At 36.3% G+C, this 27815-nt stretch overlaps 3 protein-coding genes across 4 annotated transcripts; 1 reads left to right on the forward strand and 2 right to left on the reverse strand.

The window, feature by feature from the left end:
- Window positions 1-6178: 6178 nt before the first annotated feature.
- Window positions 6179-10631, reverse strand: LOC141656756 (uncharacterized). The gene is made up of 5 exons (XM_074463800.1): window positions 10189-10631; window positions 8450-8750; window positions 7686-7844; window positions 6993-7288; window positions 6179-6705 (listed from the first exon to the last, which is right to left on the reverse strand). Exons 1-5 carry the CDS (start codon window positions 10381-10383, stop codon window positions 6487-6489), a joined length of 1170 nt encoding a protein of 389 aa, XP_074319901.1. The 5' UTR covers window positions 10384-10631; the 3' UTR covers window positions 6179-6486.
- Window positions 10632-11825: 1194 nt separating this feature from the next.
- On the forward strand, window positions 11826-14076 carry LOC141656757 (cytochrome b5-like). The gene is made up of 4 exons (XM_074463801.1): window positions 11826-11923; window positions 12082-12180; window positions 13414-13480; window positions 13613-14076. The coding sequence occupies exons 2-4, from the start codon at window positions 12094-12096 to the stop codon at window positions 13861-13863; spliced, it is 405 nt and encodes a 134-aa protein (XP_074319902.1). The 5' UTR covers window positions 11826-11923; window positions 12082-12093; the 3' UTR covers window positions 13864-14076.
- Window positions 14077-14908: 832 nt separating this feature from the next.
- LOC141656758 (rab GTPase-activating protein 22-like) lies at window positions 14909-21222 on the reverse strand. 2 transcript variants are annotated; one of them, XM_074463802.1, is made up of 5 exons: window positions 20249-21222; window positions 18207-18342; window positions 17685-17734; window positions 17253-17306; window positions 14909-16794 (listed from the first exon to the last, which is right to left on the reverse strand). In XM_074463802.1, the coding sequence occupies exons 1-5, from the start codon at window positions 20512-20514 to the stop codon at window positions 15549-15551; spliced, it is 1752 nt and encodes a 583-aa protein (XP_074319903.1). In that variant the 5' UTR covers window positions 20515-21222; the 3' UTR covers window positions 14909-15548. The 2 variants fall into 2 exon arrangements, with proteins under 2 accessions (XP_074319903.1, XP_074319904.1); XM_074463803.1 differs by having other exon boundaries at window positions 20671-21178.
- Window positions 21223-27815: the final 6593 nt, after the last annotated feature.

Raw genomic sequence — 27815 nt, forward strand, 5'->3', positions numbered from 1 at the left:
GCCTCTCCTACTCCCACTACACTGCATACCACTACGACTGCCTCTTCTGACTCCCTTCCTCACACTGCACCCACCTCCACACTGCACACTTTATTCGATTGAATAATTTTTTTTTTTTTTTTTTTTTTTAAATTATTTTTATAGTTAGGGTTTGTATTTTGGGTTGTTGAAAGAGTGGTTGGTGGTGGTCGTCGAAAAGGCGGGGGTAGGGTGGTCGGTGAAGGGTCGACTTTATGGGGAAGGTGTAGTGGGCAGGCGCTTGTGGTGGCTGTTTCATAGAAGTATTGTGGTGGTTGTTTGAGGGGACTACTAAGGGTGGTTGCTAAGGGGAATGCAAGTTCTGTCGTTGTAGAGGGTGGTCAGCGGCTTGGCGTTCAAAGAGGCGAGGGAGGTTGATGGTGGGGCGGTTGGTGGAGTAACAAATCTAATTATTTTTTTCTAGTTTTATTCACTTTTTTTTAAAAAAAAATTATTACCTCTATGTGTGTGAAAAGTGAGAGACGTCAGTCGAAATAAGGTGAAAAAACTTGTCGGAGTAAGCGAAATTGTATGCAGGAATAGAAGATCCCCTTCATTTCTTTTCTCTCCATTTCCTCTCACGAATCATTTATTAACCATATATTGCTATGCATAAATCGTAAATCGTTCAATGTTGACAAAATATAATCTTAACCGTTAATAGGTAACGGTCTCTTCATTTTTTTTAAGGAAATGTACTCTTTGAGCTTGATATACTGGCATGGATTTACATTTCTTACACCTGTTTGGTTCAATTTGTATCAGGAATCAAAAAAAAAATTGTTTCTTTATTTCTTATTTTCGAACTAGTTTTTAGGGCTTGCCTGGAATCCCCGGAATAATTCGGGGGTAAAAATTAACTGAGTGATAATTACCGGGGAAGTTATTAATTACTTGGGGTAATGAGTTCATTGATGATATGTTTGGCATAAGGGTAATAATTACTGAGTAGATGTTTTACTCCTTTAATCATTACCAAGGGAGGAGAGTGGGTAATGTATTACCCTTTCAGGAGAGTAATAGATTCAGGAGGTGAATAATTACTCTCATGTCAAACATGGAAAATGCACCTTAACTATTACTCCCATATTCATTCCTCTCCTTTTACCCTCAATCCAAGCACGCCCTTAAAGTTAATGTAATTATTTGTAACGAGATGCTTAACATCTTTAACTAATTTCCATAATTAAATAGTTTGTCGTTGAAAATGTAGAAATATTATTAAACTACCGAATCATTTGAACCATAATTTCTCCGAAGTTAATTATCATGTGTAACTTTTCATTTGTATTTTAAATTATTTTAAATTATTTTGAAAGAAAAGATCCATCTATTAATAAATCGCCAAACGACACTTATAAGAGATATATATACTCGAAAACAACAAATCTAACAAAAGCCAAATGATAAATTCCTCTCGTAAAACTAGGGATCTCAAAACATGATATGATAATTCGGCTCGTCCTTGTATCGCTCTTTTCATGTACGAGTAGCTTTTAAGGGGATCATTTGTTTGATTCATTGATGGAGAAAGTTTACTTTTTATCGGCACCATAGATCGTCGGCGAATAACGTGTATCAATTGTAGAGTCGTATGACAAGTCATCAACAAACTGCTCTTATTTATATTTCCAATAAAACAAAACCCTAGAATGATATAAAAGACATAAAAAAACTCCGAAATTGGAGACAGACAAACGGATTTCACCAAAATGGAGACTTTTATTAATGGATTCATAATTTTCCATACTAATAATTGATACATAAAACTTTTATGGGGCTTACCATCAATTAATGGTCGATGAAAGCCCCAGATTTGATTGATGGAGATTAGGGTTTTTAACACAAATTCTCATTATAGACGGACATTATCCACATTCATTTGTGAGAGGGCACTATCCGTCTATATCTATAAATGGATAGTGTCTGTCTATAATAAGACGGAGAAAAAAAAGGAATTGGAGAAAGTAGAGAGAGAAGTAACAGAAAACACTTTTACATTTGTATTTTAATTTTGATTCATTAGGGGTAGTATGAGTCATATTCGCCATTTAGGTTGCACGAAAACGGACACGGACACGCGACACGACAATAGAAAATTTGTAGGACACGACAAAAAAAATTAATATACATATTAAAATAAAGGGAATTTGAAGAACGTTATAATCAACATCTAAACTTTGGTCATTTAAACTTTAAAGGCCACAAAATCGTAAAATGACAACCAATATTAATGTCTTATACGTTAAAATCAACATGTTTTAATTAAAAATTAAAAATTTCCAAATTACAAACCCAAATTTAAATAAGCATTCAAGTCTTACAAAATAAAATAAAAAGTATCAAAGGTTCCAAATTACAAACCCAAATTCGAGTCTTACAATACTGTTCGCCATAGTTATCAAACTGAATATTTTCCGCAAAATATATTAACATTAAAAGGCACTAGAAATAAGTTGGACAAGAATGTTCACCAAAAGCTGAAAAAAGGGAGTTCACGGATCATCCTTTGCACCATTGTAATTATTCATTAAACTTCTTTCGGTAAGTCGGAATAACACTTCAGTTATCCGCTTCCAAAAATTACCCCTAAATGAAACAAACCCTAGCTTCCGAAAAATCTACAATAATCTCCAAATTTAAAACCCCCAAATTTAAGAACAACAACAATAATAATCATTATAACATTGATTTTGATTAATTTGATTATTTAGAAACTTATTATTATGTATAAAATATATAGAGATTAATATAGAAATAAAACATAGATTGAGAAATTAGGGAAAAATGAAAAAATAAGATACATGGCGAGAGAGGTTGTCGACGGCGAAAGGGAGGCTAACGGTGGCCGGACTCAGACGAGGGGAGGCTGGAAGGCGTCGCAATGTAAGAGAAACAAAGGGAGAAATGAGATGTAAGGGGAAAATGGAAAAGTGAGATGTCGTGATAACTGATAAAGTGGGATTTTGATTTCAAAACTGCTTATTTGGTGTGTGGTGTGTCCATCGGACACGGGCCGTGTCCAACCATGTTGGACCGTGCCCGACACGTTTTCTTTTAACGTAAAAACCGGGGACACGGTTTAAGGCGTGTCCAGAACATTTTCAGGCGTGTCCTACGAATGTCGGTGTCCAACACGAAAACACTGAAAACTAAGCGTGTCCGTGCAACCTAGTTCGCCAGGGCGCCAGCCGCCATCCCCTACCTAAATTAAATCTTCCAAAAAGCCTTCAAATGAAAAGTATCGTGAGCCCGCCCATGTTGTTTGAGAATGCATGAATTCCTAATTTTTTTTCATTTTCTTTTGGAATTCTCGAAGAAATGTTAAAAGGACCTTGAGACTAGTGGTGGACATTGGGCTGGGCTGGGCCGGGCTGGTGCGGGCCAAGGGCGGGCTGGGCTGGGGTAGAGCGACCACTGGCACTAAGCACTAACATAGGACCAGTGTCTTGGGCCGGACTAGGTGGTTTTAGTCGGGGCAGACACGGCACTATAGGGGGGTAGTAGGGCTCAAAACCGGCCGGGTTGAAAAAACCCAACACTAGCACGGCCCGTAGGGCTGACCTGGTGGGCCATGTCTGCCGATCGGCCGCTAATTTCGCCCGTGTGATCTTTGGGCGGTACATCTTCGGGTGGCCCGCTATGTTGTCCAGCTCTACTTGAGACCGATTGTTTATAAAGTACATTCCTAGATGTTTACTATTTCCGTTCAAATCCAATTGTCATATTACTTTTTGCATACTATTTCGTATATTCATAAATAAAAAGAATTTTCAATATATATCAAGAAAAATATATTTATATTGGATCTTGTTTAATTTCTTTTAAAAAATACTCTCTACTTATCATTTTAGGGATGGCAATGGGTAGGGTCTGGTTGGATCCATATCCATATCCATATTATATATGTTGGATCCATATCCGACCCATATCCACTGGGTCTAAAATTTTCAGACCCATATCTAGATCCACAAGATCTGGGTAGGATATGGGTCTTAAATGGGTCCGATCTTTTTCGTTAATTTCGTCATCTTCAAAATGTATTTTCGCTATTAATATTACATAAAATGTATTAGAATGTTTAATAGAATTATGGATATAAAATATGTCGATATTTATCATGATAAAGTAACAAATTACCACGTAAATTATTATTTTTACGATGAAAAAGTTATTACTTGTTTCTCGAATATTTAAATTAGGTTTTAAATTCGTTAATGACTATGAAATAAGAAAACTGACATAAGTGAATTAAATAAAAGATAAGAAAACATGAGTTCTATAAACGTTAATTATTCTTATATACTCCCTCCTATTCATTTTAACCTTCCCCCTTTCCTTTTTCATCTATTCATATAACTCTCCCCCTTTCCTTATTTAGTAAAGTTTTATACTTATTTTAATTACCTTACACCACAACAATATCCCACAATACTCATACTTTATCTTATTTTAATCACCTTACCCCACAACAATACTTATTTTAATCATCTTACCCCACAATAATATCTTCCCTCTCTCCAATTACCTTACACCACCACAATACTTTACAATAAAATAATCCTACCCTTAATTTGCGTGCCCTTTTGAAAGGGGAAGGTTAAAATGAATAGGAGAGAGTATCTAAAAATCTAAAAATAAAATAAAAAATATGGATCTGGGTAGGGTCTGGATCTTAGCGATCAGATCCATATCCATATCCATATCCACATCCACGTAAATTTTTCTAGATCCATTTCCGATCCATATCCATTGGATCCATAAAAATGAAATCCATAACCGCTCAATCAAGGTTCGATCCAGCGAATATGAATAGGGTCCTGGATCCATTGCCGTCCCTACTTATCAATATGTCCTGAAAAATTAACATGCATAAAAAGAGTAAATGTGACAATTGTGTTTGAGGCGAGGAAGTGTTTCTTTTCGGATCTTTCAAGAAGATTTCAAACAAAAAGTACCATGAGTCCATGACATTGTTGTTTGAGGATTTTTTTTAGGGCTTTTTAATAAACTAAACTACTCTGTATTCATCAAATTGGCATTTATTACAAACTATTTGTCTTAAATCAGTTAAATGGGTCACGTAAGAGTGAATACATTTTTGTGAGGGCCAGAGATAAAGTCGCTACCGAAATGTACGCTGAAGTTGTGCAATGGGGAAAAATTAATGATTATCATGGTGAATGTAACTATGTAACACACAAATTCTCATTTGTGACGGCACTATTTCATCACAAGCATATGATCTCTCATAAGAAGCAAGTGAGAGGGAGGCTATAAGAGATCACAAACTTGTGAACGTCTTTATGAAATAATTTGCATTTAAGATTTTTCGCCATAAACTACCTTATTTTGTAAATCAAGTCCCTTCGAAGTCCTTATGTATCTTGTGAATCCATTTTATAATAATACATGGTAAAATAGTTTACAAAATACTTTGATGTCTATCACAGTTTACCAAAGTTGCTTTAACGGGATAATCAAGTAAAGTAACGCATGGTTTGACGATAAGGTTGACATATCCGTCTGAAATGGTCAGACGGATATCATTTCCTCTCACAAAAAACCCATTTAGGGTGTGAGTGGGAAAGCACATGGGGGTGTCCCACCACCCATGTGCTTCTCACTTATGAGAGGTCTTATTGCGGTCTGAAATAAGGCGATCTTAAACAAGACGGACTGGATTCCATTATTTTTACCAAACTCTACCAAAGTGACTTCTCCAGCTAAATAAGTCACATTTTCGGCGTTCTTGTGAAATATGGTTTTAATAAACCCAGACTCAAATCAATACACATTTTATCAAAAATCTTGATATGAAATAGGACGGACAACAACATTACCCCAGTGCCTCAATGGCTCCCGCAAATTGCGGGGCAAGGAGGGGTTAAATGTACGCAGCCTTACCCTTGTGTTAGCAACACAAAGAGACTGTTTCCGAATGACCCAAGATGAAAATTGCGTCGAGAACTCTATTGAAGAACCGCTACTTCACAAAAGAAAGAAGCGCAACCACTTTAGTGAGCCATTTTGATTTATTCCATTATAATCCATAACCAAAGAGTAATGAGTCTTTGACTCCATTGGAAATATGAAATAGGACGTAAACATATTAATTTTATTACATTAGGGGAACAAGAAGGGAAAAAAAAAATCCAAGTTCAAGGCACCAAATTGAACTTTATATTACCCTGAATCACTTAACATCATAGTTAACCCGGCTCCAACCTTGGGGCATCAATCGAATCGTTTCCAAAGTTTTCCAGTAGAGAACATGAAGAGCAAAACTTGAGAGTGAAAAATTACACATTCTTAACCATGAAAACATTTAACACATTGAAAAAGAAAAAAAATATGAGTATTACACGTAAAACCGTGCCATATATCCCTATAAAAAATCACCTTACCAGCTACATTTTTCACCTAGTTGGTTAGTGTGGGGGATGATAATTGATACACAACATAAGCTTACTTGTCTTCGTTCTCAGCTTGGATGTTAAGTATTTGAGATACAACCAGCTTTGAGAGCTCGCTGATTGCATTGACAGGAAATTCTTCTCCGTCATTCGATACAGGCCACGATGATGAATTTGAAGCCAACCTCGAGTATTCATGAGCAACTGCTGCAGTCCTTTTAGTTGTAAGCAGAACTTTCTCCAAATCCGTTTGGGTTAGGGCCCTAGGAGCCTGATTATAGAGTGCAAAATATCAGTCACAAATTCCCGGTTTTCTAAGAATAAATGCCAATCACATATTCACACGGAAAAGGTTCACCATAATTACAAATGAGCAAAAGAAGCTGTTAGGAGACGGAAGGGGGAAAATTAATGTACATTCATTTAAGTCAGCGCGACTATGAAGTATTGGACGCAAGATGTGTTCTATAGTGTTAGATGTTGTGTCGGGAAGGGAAACTGTTGGGCATGCAACATGTAGCAAGAGTTGAGTGAAAATAAACATAGAAAATGCTTTACCGAATAAGGTTTCCCGCTTTTCTCTGCATCCAAGAGCTCTCTGATTGGAAGATATGCAGCCTTCTTACAAAGATCAACCAGATCAGATCCTGTACATCCATCACACAGGCCGGCAAGGTAGTCATAGTTGATGTTCTCGTCCACCTGTTCACCTTTCAATGTAATCTTCAATATAGCTGCCCTTTCCTTACGACCAGGTACTCCAATCTCAAATGCCTGAGAAAAACGGCGAAGAATAGCCTCATCAAGCTCAGATGGGCGATTTGTCGCAGCAAGAACCATCACTCTAGCATTCTCTACAAGGATAGAAAAATGATGTCACTCATATACTCAGCTCACAATGAATTTGGTAAAGTGAAAGCAACATATAAGAGTAAAAACAAATTATCACATGAGAAATTGACCCAATTGTATTAAAAGTAACTCGAATGATAATACCTAATTTCTTCCGTGACTCTTTCAGTAAGTAACCTTTTTCATATTGTTACTTGTTAGTGACCAATTTTCATTCATAATGGTCCTATTGCTTACCATTTTATCGTTTGACAAGTCCAAGCGATTGTTTAGTTTCCTTCTCACACTAAATTATTCGAGACACTCTCAGAGGGTCAGAGCATATCTACTAACAAGTACTCCGTAAAAGATATCTGTATATTAAATATCAGAATAGAAAACACAAAACAATTGGCTTACGATCAGTTGTAAATCCATCCCACAGAGACATAAATTCCGTCTTCATGTTTGTCATAGCCTCATGATCAGAATTTCTACGCTGTCCGAGAAAGCTATCAACTTCATCGATAAATATAATAGCAGGTTGCAGTTTGTAAGCCAAGCTAAACACAGCAGTAACTGCCAAAATTTGAAGCAAGTGTCAGCAAACTAATGTAGCTACAATGAAAGTGAATATGATGATAAAACTACAAAACATTTTCGCCATTTATAAAAGTGATTAACACAAGTTTGTCACTTTGTATCTTACAGAACCAAAACTACTCTTCTCTGGCGTCTTAACAATTTCACTCCAGATCCCATGCGTTCGAAATTTGGTGTGCTATAAAACACATCCTAGTCCGGACCATATCACTCATACCACTCATGCTCACTTTTGGATTGTCCCATTTTATATTAGCAATAAATGCAATTTCACCAAGCTGTTTCTTTTTCATAAGTGTATTTCGAACAAATAACTGCAGTTCTTCGTGTTAAGCAACAGTCAGAGGAGTGAAAACATGAACACTCAGTTCACTGGCATACAATCTCCTAATAAAGGGAGCTACATGAGCAGTTTTCATGCTGAATGCAGGTTATTAACACCAATGTACAACAACTTTACCTAGCAGACAATTGCATCTCTGGTTGATAACATCGCCATCAAACAACCCCATTGTTACCGATCATGTCAATTTCAATGCCATCGAGACAAACATTAAAAAAAAACACTACCATAGCCTTACCAAGTTTTTGTGCGTCACCAAACCATTTGCTCATCAAGTTTGATATCCTCACATTGATGAAGACAGCCCCAGACTCTTTAGCAATAGCTTTGGCAAGCATAGTCTTCCCAGTTCCTGGAGGACCATACAATAAAACACCCTTCTGTGGACCAAGCAGTTTGCCATAAGAAAAAAGCTCAGGCCTTTTCAGCGGAAGAATCACCAGCTCAAATAGAGCTTGCTTGATGGTTTCTAAACCACCAATGGATTCAAACTCCACTTCAATGTGGTCAGGATTGATGACATCACATGCGATTATATCCTGCAGAGAAGCTTACCATTAAAATTTAAAGATAATAGCTATCATAGCATGAACTAAGTTTATTTAAGAAATAGCTTGTTGTATTACAGGCTAGCATCAATCGCAAAAATAATATTTCCATATGTTAGGGATATCAAACGGCAACAACATTCATCAATAGTCATTTGTAAGACTCGCCAAAACAGAAGACAAGTAAAACTTCATAAAAGCAAATCTCGAAAACATAAGGCAAAAACAAAAATTGTATATATTTTTGAACTGGGTAGCCTCAAAGTACGTAAAAGTTTGACAAAATCACAGCTTGATAGGTTTTACCAGCTAGGTAATAGCCAGTCGAATAAATAACACATCTATATGAAAGAAAGCCAAGCAGAACATTCAAATCCCTTGGCTCAATTTAATTCTTAGTGCTCAAATAGTTGATCTATGAACTATCAATTCCAATCCATAGACATTAAGGGTGTGTTTGGATTGAGGGATTTTGAGGGAAAAGAAAGGGAGGGAGAGTGAGGGATTTAAATTCCCTTGTTTGGATAGCAAATAAGGGTGGAGAAAAATGGAGAGGGAAAGATTTGGAGAGATCCATTTTCCCTCCTCCAAGGCAAAACAAAATCTCTCCACAGTAGAAGAGATTTGGGAGGAAATTGTATCCAAACACCCACATCCCATTTCCCCTCCCTTTCTCTTCTCCCTTCCCTTCCCTCCACTTTTGCTATCCAAACACACCCTAAGTTCCATTAAAATATTGTTGGCAAACAAATTGTTCCACAGGTGCCACTAACCCGATAAGTAGGTAAAACAAATTCTTCCATTACATAGGAATTTAGATTAGTGGTTGCCATTCATTACACTACATCTTCATATCGCCCTTACAATCTACTCCCTAGCCATCGAAAAATTAACAATCTCTAGTCCTTATAGATGGAATCCTCATTATAGGGCCTTCCTAATTGTAAACTTTACCATTACCGTGCTCGAAAATCAAGGTCACTACATAACACAAATGCACAATAGTGGCCAATATAACAACGAGCCAACAGACAAGAATAAAACAGCCTAAACAAAAAGATTACAACTCTCAATCAAAAACACATAAAAGAAGAATCAGAATACCTTTCACATCAGCAAACCTAAAACCCTAATCAACAAGATTAACCAATAATTTGAACTACCCAGATTACAAAATCATCAACTAAATTAACCCAAAATTAAAACAACCCACAAAGGAAAACAATTCTAACAACCAAAAAGATTACAACTTTCAACCAAAAACCCTAATTAACAGAATTAACCGAAATTTCAAGCTATCCAGGTTACAAATACATTCAATCAACAAAATTAACAAAAAATTAAACAACCCAGAAACAAAAACAGCTCTAACAAACAAAAAATCAAAACTTTGAATAAAAAAAACATAAAATTAAGAATTAGGGTAAACCTCATAAGGATTAGTTTGAATAAGAGGACGACCAAGACGTTTGGCAATTTCTTTCTTTTGTTCAAGAGCTTTTTTGGCGGATTCTTTATTTGGGTCTAAATGTTTAAGACCTGCAACTAATACTAAGCAACTTAATGCTGCACTTGCTGCATATAACACCAGTTCCTGCACAAAACTTGTTTGTGAATTTCTCATTTTTTTACCAAATAATAATTAGTGCTTTATTAATGATATATTGTTGAACAAACAAAGTTTAATTATAAGATTAATAATAATAATAATAATAATAATAATAATAATAATAATAATAATTAGGAGATGATTTATGGTGATATATGATTATTATGTGAGGATATGAAGGGTGTTTATAGAAGATTAGATGTTGGGGTTCTTGGAGGAGAAGAAAAGGGGAAGAATTTTGTGGGGGGGAATTTTGAGAAATTAGGAATTGTTGAAGGGAAGTGGAAAAATTATGGAATTTCTTGGTGACGTTTGGATTGATTTAGGCAATGTTTGGGTTTTTGGGTTATGTGGTGGACCAAATTGTGTAAATTGGGCTTCTTATTTAATTAGGTTCATATGTCAAAGATTGGAGGTGAGAGGAAAGTGTAATTTGGTTTACAATTGGCCCATTTGGTTTGTTTAAGACGATAATATTCGTCTTAAACTTTAAATGGCTTAAATATGGTAATCAAGGTAATGCGTCGGGTTATTGAGCTTTTGGAATCGGGTCGGTCAAAATTCGGCTCGTGCTCGGTCAAACTAGGCTCGAGTTTGAGCCGAGCTTGGCTAGATACGAGCTGAGTCCATGCTCATGCTGAGCTCTGAATCTCGTTTGGACTCGTTTATAAATTATTATTTTTGTATAATTTTTATGTTGTAATATTATTTTTATTTCAAATTAGATGTTATTTAAACATTTATTTAAACATATTTGAACCGTTTTCATTGTAAGACGGATATTGTCGTCTTAAAAGATACTAAGGCCATGTTCTTTTGGACTTAGGACCAGTTCTTTTGGACTTAAAGTCACCCGTTTAAGTTCAGTTCAGATCCTATAAATTCAGTTTAGAAAAGTTCAGCAAAATTAGGTAACACTTCCTTTTTGACCCTATTCTATTCAGTTCAATTCAATTTGACTCTTTTTAATCGAAAAGAAGAATGACATAATGTCGGACCACAAGATATGTCTACCACACTACCACAAATCAATTGGTCTCCCTTGTGACGGGTTACCATTTGTGACGGATATTTTGTGAGATAAAATGGTAACAAAATGGGTTAGTGGAGAAAGGGGACCACATGAATAGTGTTGCAGAGAGAGAAAAAGTGGGTACATTGTGAGGTAAAATGGTATCCGTCTTCAGCTTGTGACGGATATGTCATGTCTTCAATGAGAATTTGTGACCACAAATATGGTTACAGATCATGTTTACCAGAATCACCCCAATTTATTTCCAAATGCAATACTGTATGTAGACAATGTACTTTATAAACACAAATTTGTTACCAAAAGCTGCAACACAGTAACACAATGCAGTCAAAAATGAGCACCTATCAGAAATTACATTGGATAATTTGGATTTGCGGGTCAAATTTACCAACCCACTTGAGTATAAAATTGAGCACACTTGACACCACACGCCCCACATTTCCAACATTCATGTCTCTTTGAAAGTAGTTGGTGATTTATAGAGTCAAATAAACACCTGGCTCTCTGTTTCTCTCCACTCTTGTAAGTAACGAATTCCTACCATTTACTAGATCTCTGTTAAAAATCCAATCTTTCTTTTGATTTCTGCTTGTTTACACCATTTTATCATCTGGGTTTTTGTTTAATTACAGTTTTATCTAATCTTTTTTAATTCTTTTGTGTTTTTGATTGTGAATTAGGAGTATTAGAAAATGTCAGCAGATCGAAAAGTTCTCACCTTTGAAGATGTATCAAAGCATAACGGCTCTAAGGATTGTTGGCTTATTATCTCTGGAAAGGTCAGATCTTTCTTTCCGAATCTCGGTTATTTCTTTACGTTTGCTTTTGGCACAAAGAGTAAAGAAAAAGTAAATAATTGATCCGATAGAGGGAGCATTGATCGTTTTTGTTGTCTTTTTTAAAGTTACTTTACCTGAATTATCTGCTTGATGATTACCTTTTTTTTACTGTTTTGGTAAATCAATTGTAAATTACTGCAACTTAGACATTTTTTTTTGTGTAAATGTTTAATTGTTTGTTAAAATGAAATACTGTAACATGTTTGACTTAATCTTGGGTGTTGTTAATAATGCTGTGGAGACTGGTGAGTGGTTTTGTTATAGCCTTATAGGTAAAGTTTAGGAAGATGTGTTACTGAAGAGCGAATTCTCTGTCCCATTTTCATGTTCCTTATCATGGATGGGACACGTAAATGGGACAGAAGATCCGGGCTCATGTTGCTGTGTATAGTTGGACATTTTCTTACTGATATCAAAGAAATCAAAATTCAAAAGCACTTTATAATTTTTATCCCTTTAAGAGCAACAAATTATATGATGAGAACATGATCTATGATAGGAAAATAAGTCGATAAATTTTAACGTCACTTGGGTCTGTGAACTCCTTCTTCATTGACACAAAAATCCCTTCCAAGAGGGTGAAGGCTCTTTAATTACCAAATGGAATGCAATTTCGTTCTACTCTATTTTCGAAATGTAATCTGTATGTTGTCTGATTCGTGTTATATACGCACAGAATGTGGCGTAAGAGATTGAAAGCCAAGGATATGTTTCTGAATTGTGATGAAAGTATGAATGAGGATTCTCCGTCCTTTCATTAGGGAAGGCACAAATTCACGGGCCAAATGTATTGGCACACGGGAATTGTCAACATAGCCCCTTATTATAAATCAAAGGATAAATAAGACACCACTGCTTTTAGAGGGCTTTTAAGGCAAGTGAACTATAAATCCCGTGTGCCAATACATTTGGCCCGTGGATTTATGCCCTTCTTTTCATTAAATGAGCGCTCAGCTTAAGGCTTCATGAAGCACTATTTAGTACAGTATGAGACATTCAATGGGATTGGGGAGGGGTCGAGGGGATATCCGCCTCAAAGACATTAACACCGACCAATATGACTCCTGTCAATAGTAGATTCAGGCTTGCCATAAACGGGATAGTAAGTTAGATTGCTCGTGTTTTTTCTATTTGCAATCGTTGATCATGTGTTATACTGTCTAATGTGTTCAGGTGTATGATGTAACTCCCTTCATGGAGGATCATCCTGGTGGTGATGAAGTTCTACTCTCTGCAACTGGTACATACCATTATCTCTCCCATTCAACTATCGCTTTGCATCGCCTTTTCACAAGCCTGAGTGTCTGACCATGCTGCATAAATAATAATACAGTAGTAAATGTTCTCAACTGTTCTGTTGGTCCTTTTACAGGTAAAGATGCAACAAACGATTTTGAAGATGTAGGACACAGTGATTCAGCGAGAGAGGAGATGGAGAAATACTACATTGGAGAAGTCGATGCATCAACAATCCCTGCTAAGCGGGCCTACGTGCCACCTAAGCAAGCACATTACAATCCCGACAAGACACCAGAGTTCATCATCAAGATCTTACAGTTCCTATTGCCCATTCTCATCTTGGGGTTAGCTTTTGCGGTGCGTCACTATACTAAGAAGGATTAGAGACTCCCTCATTTCCTTGTGTTATAGTCTTATAGACATGTGTCTTGGCTTACGAGTTCTTAGAGTCGTCAAAAAAAAAAAAAAACTTCACAGAACAAGAAATCGGCTTTAAGTACATTGTGGTTTGAGACTCTTATGTTTTATCCATCTTATTTTCCTCAATGTCCGCGAGCTATCATAATGGAGCATCCTGAATGATTTTACGCTCATAAACCGTGTGTTATCTTTTACATTAGCTGATCATTACATTCTCGTTTTACTAAGATCATGCCTCTTGACATGATCTCATTCTCGAGAGTTGGTCTTTTAGGAGACCGTCAAAGATATAACAAGAGTTAGATTAAGTTATGAACAGGAAACGAATCCATATATCGAAAAGATTAGTCCACACCCATCTAGTTTCTGCACAGCTGCCAGCTCTATTTGACTTGGTGTTTGTAATTTGAGGCTAGCATGTTGTCAAATCATTGTCAAGAATGCAGTATTTGACCTAAATTAACGTCACAAACAAGAATTTGTGCTAAATTAAATTGTCTAACAGTCAGTCAGTCAGTTTGGATAGTGTATCATCACGGACGTTTTAAAACAAATGAAGACCCGGTGCGACATGGAAAAATGAGGCCCCAAATATGAATGCACAAGTATATACCTAGTAAATTCTTCTCCGACCACAATCCCTTCGACTTCATTCCTCTATCATACAAACTAGGGATGGGGCCTAAATCCTTGCTTCCATGATGTCACATTCCGAATCTAGGGTGTTTACCTAGGTCGAATTTTTAGGTCCAGTCTTACGCGTATATGGATTGGTCGTTGCACCCGACAGGCGACAACAACGGTAGGACCAAGATTCCAAAAATATTGATGACCGAGAACTGGACCTAAATTTATTTAGTCAAGCCTTAAGACCCCATCCAGACTCCTGACAGCGTGGTCCGGTCCGTTATCCAGGTCAGGACACACGTGCGCAACCCTAACATAACAGAATGCGTGACCAAAAGGGCCAAACCTCAGAAAACCCCTGTATGCAAGATGAGGATGTAAATTAGGCTATACGCAATATTTCTGAGCTAAAGAACAAAATGTCGAAGATTTATTTTGTCATTCCAGTTTCTGGAGTACAAGAGGGCCTAAAGTCTTACGGTCTCAAACAATTGGATTAATATTCATAAACCCCTTACAACACAAGATACAGAGTATGACGATCAACGACAAAGTAAGATTTTCACCATCTTCAGCCACATGGTAAGCTTCTCCTAGTACCATCGGCTCAAAATCACTTCATGTTCATGCAATACGAACATAGCCACCATCACCGTTTTTGAACGAGACATTCCATACATAGATAATTCCGTATCAGCCACGGAGCATAAACAATTCATCCGATGGTTGTTCAACAGCAGCTGTCCAAAATGCTGCAAATGCTGATCTAAGCTCCACAATGAGAAAACACTTTGAAGGACTTGTTCCAACAAACGATCTCTTTAAAAACGGTTTTAACATTAAAATATTGTAAAGTTGCAGTTATCTACCCAGATAGCCCTATAGAAACTTTTAAGAGACCCCCTGCTATATGGGTATTTGGGTAAATAACATACGCTTTTACAATAATAATCATGTAAACCCGTCAAGTATTTGTGTTGTTCGCAAACATGTGTGTCACGAGAAGTGGGAGAAGTAATCAATCATCCATCAAAAGGCCCATCAACCTTGTCATGAAGTGTTATCACCAGATCATGAGCATCATCTAAGAGCTTCCAGACATCAAGTTGCCCTGCCATATTGTTGCACTCTCGCAGGATTTCGTCCATGCTACTATACTTCTCGATGATCTGTTTTCTCCTCTGTAACACAGAAGCAGCAATAGCATATAACAATAGATCCTCTGTTGGGGGTGCGCGCTGCCTTATCCTGCTCCAGGACGTCTTCCCTATCCCAGCCCTGAGTGCCGCCTGGTCGGTCCACATAACCTCCCAAAGGCAGAGTGTCTGCTCGAAATTCAGCTCCCTTCTAAAGAGGACAACCACCATTCTATACACAAAGAAACAATCCTCCGCCTGCATTTTCACCAAGTGCTTGTAAAGGTGGGAGTCCTTGTACTTTATTATCTTTGCCACTGTTGTAAGTTGCCTTCGGATTCCCACCTCATCAAGCCTGAAATTATGACGAGCTTTCTTCATAAAACCCACAAAACACCAGAACGCCATGTGGTCTTCCTCGATCATTGAGATAATTGGTGAAAGAAGATCGCTCATTCCTTGACAGTATCCGATTTCTGAGTCATATACAGCATAAGCTTCAAGTATTGCTACCAGTCGAGCAGCATGGTAAATTCTGCAAGGCTCAAGGTGTTCATAGTCCTTCAACCCAACAGCCTCGGCAGACCGGTGAGCCCGATCTTCAGGCACAGCAGCCTGAGAAGGGGAATACGGAATCCATTCTCCATTCGCCCTCACAGCATCAAGACGAATAATCCGTTGCCAGCTGGCAAAATCTTCCTTCTGGCAGACATTTGACTGCAAAGTTGACTTAGGAGGACTAGGCTCCCCTTCAGGAGTCACGTCAATATCATTCAATTGCTCAGATGGATACGAAGCTTCATCAAATTGCTCGTCAACAGAAGAACCGGAATCAGAGGAGTCAGAGTAGATTACAGAAGGGGTAGCATTAGAGATTCGGCGAGAGCTACTCGTGTTATCCAAGACCGTGCTGGAATTATTTTCAGAGGATTCAACGTCAGAATTTCTTTTCTCACTAGAAAGGGAATCTCGTGCACTAACAATATCTTCAGAGGCAGGTGAACCAGGCTCCGGACTGGAGCTCTGGCATTCCCCATTGATACAGTCTTTTCTTGTTTCCTTCTCTCTAGTATTCTCATCAGCTTGCTTTCGTAGTCGCCTACACTGTCTTCTGAGTTTTTCGTATTCTTCTCTGAAAACAGAAACAGTCAAACACAAATATGTAAACAATAAGTTCTTCCCAATACTAGTTATACAAGGCCATAGGCGCAACGATGACCCCCCGCAATGAAGCGCAACTGCGCAAGGCATGACGTGTAGGCACACACCCCATACAAATGAGGATACTGTTCTTAAAACAAATTTGCATTTCTAAAATAAATTTTTGACAACAATACCCTCTTTGCATTTTCAGGGGGTTAATATGTACAGAAACATCGTAATAGAGCTGATGGAGAGGGTAACAAAAGAACTGGGATAAAAAAAATATGGATATTGCATATCAATGTGCTTCTTTAACTCCGTCTCATGCAAAAGGCGACTGAGGTACTTTTGCCTCAATGAGGCTTGAGCTTAAAGAGCCCAAGGTGGAATTTTTCTATCGAAGCAAGATATGAAGATAAAGAAATTTCATGTAAACCTTCACAGTACCTATTCTTGTTCCTGACAGCATCTCTTTCTTCTTTGGTACTGTTCAAATCATAGCTGTTGACCGAAATAATGAAGATCAGCACAATAATAAGGACCCAACACAAAAAAAAAAAAATCACTGGAGAAGAAACTACAGTGCCGTTAGCAAATGTGATGGTGCTACTGACGGTATTTGCTTTGCATTCAATAACCAATATACTGAATACAATCATTATAATGTAATTATTTGAACTTCTATTAACATATTTAATGAAGTCCGAGAAATCCAGCATGATTGGATACCAAAGCAACATTCAGAGGAAACACAATCAGAAGCTAGTTTCATGGCCTTAAGCCGTCAACAGAACTGAAATTTACCCCCACCAAAAATAGGAGTAAAACTTATTGAGACCATAATTGTGGGATCAGGAATAGCAGTTTTAGTGTACTTACACCCCAAGAAGGAAAGGCCAAACCTCAGCCCGAATGCTAGGTTCAATACCCTGCATCAGAAAATTGAAGGTAATGAAAATCAACATACTGACATCACGAGAATTCAAGTGCTCTACTACACTCCGTATTCAACTATGAATTTTCCTATTGAAGTTGTCCCCAAATCCACAGACTAGCTCTATGGTTATTATTCAAACAACCACTGAGGTGAGGCGAGTTTTGTCTACAGTATATTTGACAGCAGAAAATTCGATTATATGAATGCCACGCAATTAAACAGGTGACAAACTCGCATTAAGAATTCCAAAGGACACAAAGACAACGAACTCAGGAAAGGGGTGTTAAAAAGATGCAACTCTTATCTGACTCTCAAACAACACAACTTTGCCAAACTGAGTCCCTGGATAAAAATAAAGGTGTGACCATAGGGCTCAGCCACTCGGGTAAACTATTTACAAAAACAGGAGGTCGTTCTAAAATGCATGTACATGTATTAGTTTGCATGTATGTATGGTAACTCACCCCACTCCGTATTTTTTTCAGAAGCTTAAGTCCACCATCGCGGAGTTTCCCATCTTCTGTAAATGAACTCCTCCACAACTGTAGAGTGAGTGTGTGCTTCTTTCTTCTGCGAGACCACGGCGACTTAAGGTGACCACTGAAGAAAAGAGTCAAGGGTACACAATTTCAAACCCAGTACAAAGTATAAAAAAGTGAATTAGTTTAAGTAAATAAACGAAAAATTCACGTGGTACCCATTAGATTTTCATTAATTATTTAAAAACTAAAACTTTCTGCATACTTTTTAGTTGTTCCACCTGGTACCCCTGGGATTTTTAGGACTTTGGCCACGGTGGGTGTAGATAAACCTAAGGAGCGTCATGTGTACAAACTTGAACTTTTAGGTACCATGGTAAGGTGTAAAACCTTAGGGTCATGATGTGAATTTTCCGATAAATAAAATACATATAACAATGTACATAGCAGCATATAAGGAAATAGTCATCCATAAAATCTATAGAAAAATACTTTCTTTATCAATTTCTTAGCAACCCACAAGTCATAACATAACACTGAATGATATTAGCAACCACGAAAACAGAGTTTCAAAAGAATTAGTACAAGTATATAGACTTCTCTAGTGTAAAGACTTCCACTTAATCAATTACGACATTTCAAATCTTAGCCTTTCCCTGTGACAGGTTGACAGGATATGACAGATGATTACTCGTCATACACAGCTACGATACAAAAGAGAAGCTGACACATGATTCTTAAGCAGACATGTCATTCCACCCAACAAGAGATTAGCTACTTGTTAGCTTCCTAAAGACGGTATTGCTCCGAAGATCACTAATATTTGCTAAGAAGCACTTTAAAGCACGCTGAAATAGGACCCTTGGAACTCTAAAATACAATTAGTTAGTCTGACCAACCAATCCAAAATGCTCATCAAAATTGTAAGCACTTCCTATTTACCATCAAGTGAAAGTTAGTATTGCACTTTCATTATGGGCAACTAGAAGCAACCTGCCTTCCGTCAAGACTGCTTAATATCCCCTCCCCCGCCCCCTTGCCCAGGTGGAAGACTCCTTAGAGACCCTGGGATATATAAATTGTTTTTCCTTGACATAATTTCTTAATAAATACGAACTTTGTGAACTATAACACCAACTAAAATGCTGAAAAGCAATTGCCAGTGAGAATGAGACAAGTGGGAATCTGAAGCCAGCAATATGACCTATATGCAGTCACATCAAAGCCAAAGATACAAACTTTTGAAGTTTACAGCGTCTAGATATAGAAACTTGACGTGAAAGAAGTCACAGCAATGCAAAATATAGACTTTTAAAACCATGACATGAAAAAATAAGATAATAAAACATAAAATACAGCCTTTGAAAGATGACGATACATAAGACCAGTACCAATTAAAACAGAAATGTGGAAACTGTCATTGTAAAGCAAAAGATGCGACCTTTGAGCTACCTATCACAAGCGGGTTGCGCAATAAAACCAGTTTTGAGTAAGAAGGAAAGCGCACTTAGTGTTTTAAAACTAACAACCTAGATTCAAAACAGTTGTATTTAGTAAAAGATTCAAACTTTGAGCTCTATATAAAAAATGAACGAGCTACAGAAGCTGAAGAAAGTTTTCCAATATAATGAGAGGCACTACGACTCTAAGAGTGATCCAAACCTAACAATATGAAGTATGAACCTACAACTGCTACGATACGTCCACCAAAGAGTGACCTAAAACCAGCAAGTTAAAACCAAATGTCCTAAAATGGAAAGAATTGTTACGATAATGCAAGAGAATCGAGTTTTTGAGGACCTAGCACCAACCAACACGCGAATTAAGCTAAAAACCAACAATTACGAACCGAAAACTGGAGGAGCTGCTAGTAAAAGAATCAAATTTCTGAGGTCTTGGCACCAACCGACAATGAATTAAGCTAAACTCATCTAAGCTAAAAATTGAGATACACTAAAGAATAATCTAAAAACCAGCATATTTCGAGTCGAAAATGGGAGCTTCTAAGAAAGAGTGAGAAGACGCACCGATCAGATAAAGGTGATGATGCCGGTGAGGAAGAAGAACTAACAACAAACAACACTGATCGCAAATGAACCCACGACGAAGACGATGATGATAATGGCGACGACGATGAATTTTGTTTTTTATTCCTACTATGATTTCGATTAAACGGTGATAATGACGACGACGAAGACGGTGAGGATGACGATAATGGTGACGGAGTAGAAGAAGAAGACGATAATGATTTCGACGAAGACGAACTAGTATGATTTCTTCTTAAAGCTTTCATTTAATTTAATTCAATTCAAAATTCAATTAACCAAATCCAAACCCTAAATAATCACCTAACCACCTAAAATCTCAATTAATTCCACACAATCAGGGAAAAGCACAATTAAACAAGAGCGAAATCTAGGGTTTTTTATTTGATTTTAAATTCGTTTACCTACGAGTGTAAACAATGGCGGCGACAAGAGCAAGACCAGCAACCGCCGTAACGGCAACGGCAACTCCACCGCCGGCGCCGCCGTCTCTTCCGACGCCGCCGCCGTTAAAGAGGAGGAGAACGCCGCCGATGCTGCTGTATAAGCTCGACGACGACGGCATCGAAACCGTAACGAGGGTAGTGAAATTAACAATCAATTAACACAACTGATATTGAAATTTATAAAGGGTATTTTTCAAAATTGCAACTTTTTTGAAGATTTTGATGAATTTTTTTAAGGAGAAAAATTAGGGAAAACTACAAGTTGTTCTTTCTCTTTCCTCTTTATCTACAAAGTAAATTAATTTTTTAATTTTTTAATTAATTAATTTTAATTATTTAACTAAAGGGTTGAATTAGTTTGTCTTTTCTACTGGTATTTTTTAGATTATTTTATTTATTTAGTTATTTCTAGTGAGAGAAAATAAGAGAAGGGAGGAGGTGAAGAAACTTTGAGAAGTGGTTTGGTATCAACTCATTTTGTAGTTGTAGACTTGTAGGTGGTGGTTATCCAGGGAAGAAGTTAGATTAGATTGCATTATTTAAATGTGGATTTTATTTTTTATAAGAAGTGATTTAATGGAGTTATGGAGTACTCATTTTGATTTGGTAAGTAGATGGGTGGTTTAGTTAGAATTTAGATGCATGCTTCAAAAGATAAATTTAGACAAATTTAACAAAAATAACTCAATCTTTGATATGTCTTTGACAAATAACTCAACCTTGTAACTTAAATAATAATAATAATCCAACTTTTATATTTTGTCACAAAAATATACTCAAATCTCACTTAAACTAATTTCTACCTAATATTGAAAAATGATACTCCCTCCAATTCACAATAAATCTCCCATTTTATTTTGACACAAAAATTAAGAAAACACACTATCTCACCATATAAATAAATTTGAACCACACAAATACACTACCCCACCATACAATTAAATTTGAACCACACAAACACTTACCAAAAAAGGACAGAAATGGAAATAGGGAGTTTTATTGTGAATTGGAGGGAGTATTTTTTTAAATAGTTCCATAAATCTTTACATAAAGTTTATTAACACTACATAAAATTTTTGCTAACATTAAAAAAGTTTAAAACTTGCAATCTTTTCCAAACTATTTCTTTTTTCAAAAAATTATATTTGTTTTATTAATTAATTTTCCATTTATAACTAAGGAAATTATAATTTTTCAAATTTTTTGGTTGCGATTTTTTTTGAAGTATGATATCGCAAAATAAACTTTATATAAAGATTTATGAAACTATTTTACAAAATATCATTTCTCAATATTAGGTAGAAATTAGTTTAGGTGAGATTTTGGGATATTTTTGTGACAAAAATACAAAGTTTTGATTATTATTGTTTAAGTTAAACACAAAGACTTTGGAGAGACTTACTGTAAGTTTAAAGGTTGAGTTATTTATAGAAGACATAATAGAGGTTGAGTTATTTTTGTTAAATTTGCCATAAATTTAATGACATGTTAAAAGGGAAAATGGATTATCGGTGTCAAATTGATGTTATTATCCTTTTTAATTGTACATAAAATTCTTGTATAAAAGAATTTGTGTTATATTACCGTGTTTAGTCGCTTAATTCAAAATATCGGAATGGATTGGAATGAATTGTGATACCATAGAGGCATGGAGTTAAAGCCTCATACTTGCTCACAATTGTTTGGTTCGATCTTGGAATAGATTGAGTATAGTATTGAGGAATGGATTGAGTATAGTAATAGGATGGAATGGATTTAGAAACCTTGGTTTATACATGAGTATGATATTTTAAGGGGTTGGAATGGAGTTAACATCCATTTGGTATCTAACTCCATTTCAAAACCCTCTCACAAAATCTCATCCCCCTTAAACTAAAAGAGTAACAAATCTCTAAAGTTTTCCCGCCTAAATGAATTAGGATATAAATGGGCTTTAACATCATATCTACAACCGGGCCATCTTGATTAATTTCGACTTAAGTTATAAATGGGTTTCATAATATCATATTTACAACTGGAGCATGCTGATTAATTTCATACAATAAGTAATTTTTATATACCATTTAAAGAAGGGATAATATTCTTTTAATTTGCATAGACATATTAACGGATATTCTTATTTTGTTACATACATGAAATTGCACTAATTATATGGGACAATGTGATATAAATATTTTTACTTATGATATATTTTTTTTTACACATTAACTTAATATCCATCTTTGCTCCATACTATATGAAAACTTAAATTTTGATTACTTTTTTGTTTAATTATTTATACAACGCCTTCAGAATATAGTGATATAATTAAAACAACGTTTTATTAAAACAAACTTAACAAAATAATTTTAGTAAAACCGACAATCTTATACGGAGTAAAAAGTGTTGAACAATCTCTTTTCTAGCTCTTAATACAAAATTACTAATAATAAATTTTATAATTAAATTTCAAATGGATTTGAATACCAATAGTATAATTATTAAATTCTCTAATATTATTTTCTAAAAAACCGCGCATTTGCGCGGGATCTATACTAGAAATGGATTGAATCCATTCCAATACATTTCAAAAGCTCAAACCAAACACCTCAAGGCGTGGCGGTTGCTCATTTGATCCTTTAACCACGAGGTCGGGTGTTTTATGATGATAGAATTTTTCTAAACATATTTAGGAACCCTAACAGAGATTTAGGAAACTCTTAACACAACTTTTAAAACAGCTGCATAATAATTAATGAAACTTATAACTAACTTCCTTAATCAAAGTTACAAACATAATCAGATACATAATGTGGAATATGCTCTTTAAAAAATCAAGGCATATTCTAACAAATTTTCGCCATGACTTGAATTTTCTCACAAATAAGTAAATAACAGATGTATCATGCACAATATACTATTGTCAGATGAAGAGAAGATGTGAAACGAAAATGGATGAATTAGTGAAGAAGTAGAATAAAATATTGATTACCATTTTGTGTAATATGCATGTTCTACATGATATTTGGTGTTCTTTTTTATTTGCTTTTAATCAGTAATCAACGCTTCTTTTGTGAAGTTTTGTATATGAGATCAACATAATAATTTGTTTATAGTTAAAAAAAAATTGTCGTTTATTTATTTTGTTTTGGTATAAAACTAGTCAATGTCTACAAATTTCACCCGGTCGTTTGAATTTAAAAAACTTTTAATTAGTAAAAAAAATATAAAATAAAAATATCCTAAATTAGAAAGAGAAAATGGTAATTTAAATACTGGTAAAAGTTGTTGCCAAATCAAATATCCACTTTGAAAACTAATTTAGTTTAAAGTTTACTATATCGATGAACCTTAATGTCTTATGAGATCAGAATTTATTTAATAATTTCGTATACCCCTTTGTTCCGGTATTTGTTTATTTATTTCATTTTTGGGTGGGTGTCTCATTTATTTGTTTAACAACTATAGTAGGAATGTTTCTAGTAAGCAATTTGATATTCCACATCTCTTATTATCCACTTGTCATCCAATAATACTAATAATCACAAGAGTTGGTCTTCTTTCAAACGGACCATTTTCGTCTGAAACAATAAAATGGGGTTTTGAGTCCATTTTACAGCTAAATATGACCATTTTTTGAAAAAAACGTTACCGATAAGATGTAGCACTAGTTGAATCATTGACTCATTGTGGCTATATTAGGCCACAAAAACCCGTAATATTATTTTAGAAAAAATGACCCATCTAAAACAAGTATTTTTTTTTTCAGAAAAGATCATTATCATTAATAAAAAGTCATACGACATCTACAACATTTGCTAAGCTCAATCGGATACAAATCGATTACAACCATAGGAAATAAATTTTTGTTCAAAGAATGAAACACTGCAACAGAGTCTCTATCATCGATTCGCCGCAAAAGGCTTTCATCCATAAAAGGGTCTCCGAATCTTCCTTGACGAGTATCCATTTCTTCTGACGTGATTGATTGTAGCCATGAATCGGGCAAAATATGTAAAACCATATAACGATCTATAACAACGCCGATCTTCCGACTTATTAGAAAAGCGCAAACGAACAGGTAAAACGAAAGCTCTCAAACGAAAGAAGGACACCAGATGATAGACGGGGACAGAGCCCTCGTAAAGAGAGACGAAACAAAACGAAAGCGAAAATTAAACAAAAACATAAAGGAAACAAAGCGGAACACGGGAGAAAAAAACGGAAGCCACCGCCTCCCTACCAACCCACAACACCGCGCGGATCAAGCACCAACCCGCCACACCACCTCAACAAACTCGTCCGATAAGACCCGAATAGCCCACATACACCACGCGAGGCCGAGAGGGCAGGCGGGACCGTCACGATCCAACCGGGTGTGGGTAAGAAAATGGAGGAGGTTAATCGGAAGAGAGGAGACGGGTCGCCGGAGAAAGGTCTTAAGAGACCCCATCCCCGGCGACATGGTAGGGGGTTGATGGATGGCGGTGGGAGGAAGGAGGAGAACGGCGGCATCAAAGGGGGAGGATTTAGGGTTTTGTTTTTTAGAGAGAAGGGGGAGAGAAAACTAGAGAGAGAATTTTTGGATTTACTTTCCGAATTGGTTCGATTTCATCTAAAACAAGTATTTGATTAATCACAAATGGTCTTCCTCAATTTCCTTGATCTTTTTACAAGAAGCAAAGCAGGAACGGAGGAAGTATTAATATTGATTATGCTTTTACACAAAATCTCATTTGTGACGGCACGTATCCGTCACTTTGGAGTGACGGATACTATTTTCCCTCACAAATGACCCAAATAGAAGAGAGAGGGAAGCACATGGGGGTGCCCCACCTTGTCCCCCCTATCCGTTTTATGAGTGGCATTATCCGTCACTTGCTCCGACCCGTCTTCAACAAGACTAATTGATACTTTTATTATGCCAAAGTTTTTTTGGACTCGAGTAGTAGAAGTGTAGAGTGATCCAAGTAGTTCAGGTAGTTATCAACTGATTTGTGCTTCTTATAGGTCCCTAAATTGGCAATTGGCATAAACACACGAGGACTTAAACACATGTACAAGTTGAAGATGTGGTCGGATTTTGAAGTGTCGCAATGTTGAATGCTTCTTTGTCACACTTTCACTATTTAACAAGTGCCAAGGAAAGGTCGTTGTATAATCGCGATATATCAGTAGCTACTTTATTCTATGTCCCCTCCACTTCACAAATTCTTGTTTGTGACAGCATATGTCCGTCACTCTTGAGTGACGGATACCATTTTACCTCACAAAGTACCCACTTTTTCTCTCTCTGCAACACTATTTATGTGGTCCCCTTTCTCCACTAACCCATTTTGTTACCATTTTAACTCACAAAATATCCGCCACAAATGGTAACCCGTCACAAGGGAGACCAATTGCCTCCACTTTTTCTTTTTACCTTGAGCCTTCTATAATCTATCCCTTCATTTATACCAACTACTATTGAAATACCACAAATAGCCAATGTAAAACCTTGCATTCACATTTCCTAAACAGTTAATCGTCCTTAAAACGGAGGTATCTCTGATTTACATTGTTAGATTTCAACTGGTATTGTACAACATTTTGTATTTTTGTCCATATATTCTGCTCTATCTTATTGTTACGGGAAAAACCTTGCGTTTACATTGTTAGATTTCAATTGGTGCTGTCCAAAATCTATTGTCGGAATATTAAAAACATTAGTAGAATTATTGGAATGAAATATATAAACAGCTCATATGAATTTTAATCACATTTCAAACTCATATAAAAAATCTGGCTTATTTAGTGAATTTCAATCACCTCATGAAAAATCATAGGCGTTTTTCAACTAAAAGTCTCAATTCTTAAGTTGTACATCTATTATTTCTATCGATATAAAAAAAAATAATCGTTAAAAATTCTTGTTTTACCTAACTTAAAACTTATCCTATACTATTTTCATTTCAATTTTATTGTCCTATTTTCTTTTTTGAATAAATAAATAAAAAAACCTAATATAATGGTAAGGTTGAGTGCAAGTTCAATAATTCAATAATTGTTGCATAAAACAGTTGTAATTAAAGGTTATTTTAAAACCATCAATTACTCCAACTAGGGATGGCAGTGGGTCGGGGACCCGACCCAGACCCTGAGGGTCGGACCCTAATGGGTCGGGTATGGGTCTCATTTTTTCAGACCCAATGGGTATGGGTCGGGTATGGGTCTTAAGAAAATATTGCGGGTCCGGGTCCGGGTCTAAGTTTTGAGACCCATACCCGACCCTTAGACCCTTTATTAATAAAGAAAAAAAAATCAAAATTACAACTTTTCTGAATTCATACTGACAGACTGTAGAAACCCAACTAAAGTATCTTTCTCTTCCCTCATCCCATAAAGTGATAAAACCCAACCACTGACAATACCACCACTCCACCACTGACACAAGAAAACCAAAGACCACAAAGATCGATACGCGACCGGCAACCACCTCTCTAATAGCGTGTGACCGACAACCACCATTAACGGCAGATTAATAAACTCATAATGTTAAAGTAGTATGATTTTTTTTTAATATTATAAACCTCATAGCTGTTAATCTTGTTACTAAAATGGCTGAAACTCGGACCCGCGGGTAGACCCAAACCCTACCCTTACCCATAGGGTCCGGGTATGGGTCCTCAAATTTTAGACCCTTGAGGGTCTGGGTCGGGTACGGGTCCAAAGGGAAAATCTCGGGTCGGGTCCGGATTTAGGCGGACCCTACCCAGACCCTACCCATTGCCATCCCTAACTCCAACCATGAATTTGGGAGTTCTATTCTCATCCGCGACATAAGTGCGCTTATTTGAACAAAAAAACCGTCAGTTACTTTAGCTAATTACCCTCACGCTAGTAAAGTCGAGTGACTACCATGAATACATGATTGACTAATGAGGACATCAAGATACTTTATTATGGTTTTACAATGTTTATCATAAATCTGTTTTACAAGAAACCTACTCGATTGTATTATAGAATAAATATACTTATGCAATTCATAAATGGGACAATAATTTTGGAATAATCTTGACGAGAAATGGGACAATAAAACTTGATTGGAGATAGTATTAAATTATTAAACAATGCAAAAATAACAT

Source organism: Silene latifolia, chromosome 5 (genome assembly GCF_048544455.1).
Source record: "Silene latifolia isolate original U9 population chromosome 5, ASM4854445v1, whole genome shotgun sequence".
Classification (NCBI taxonomy): Eukaryota; Viridiplantae; Streptophyta; class Magnoliopsida; order Caryophyllales; family Caryophyllaceae; genus Silene; species Silene latifolia.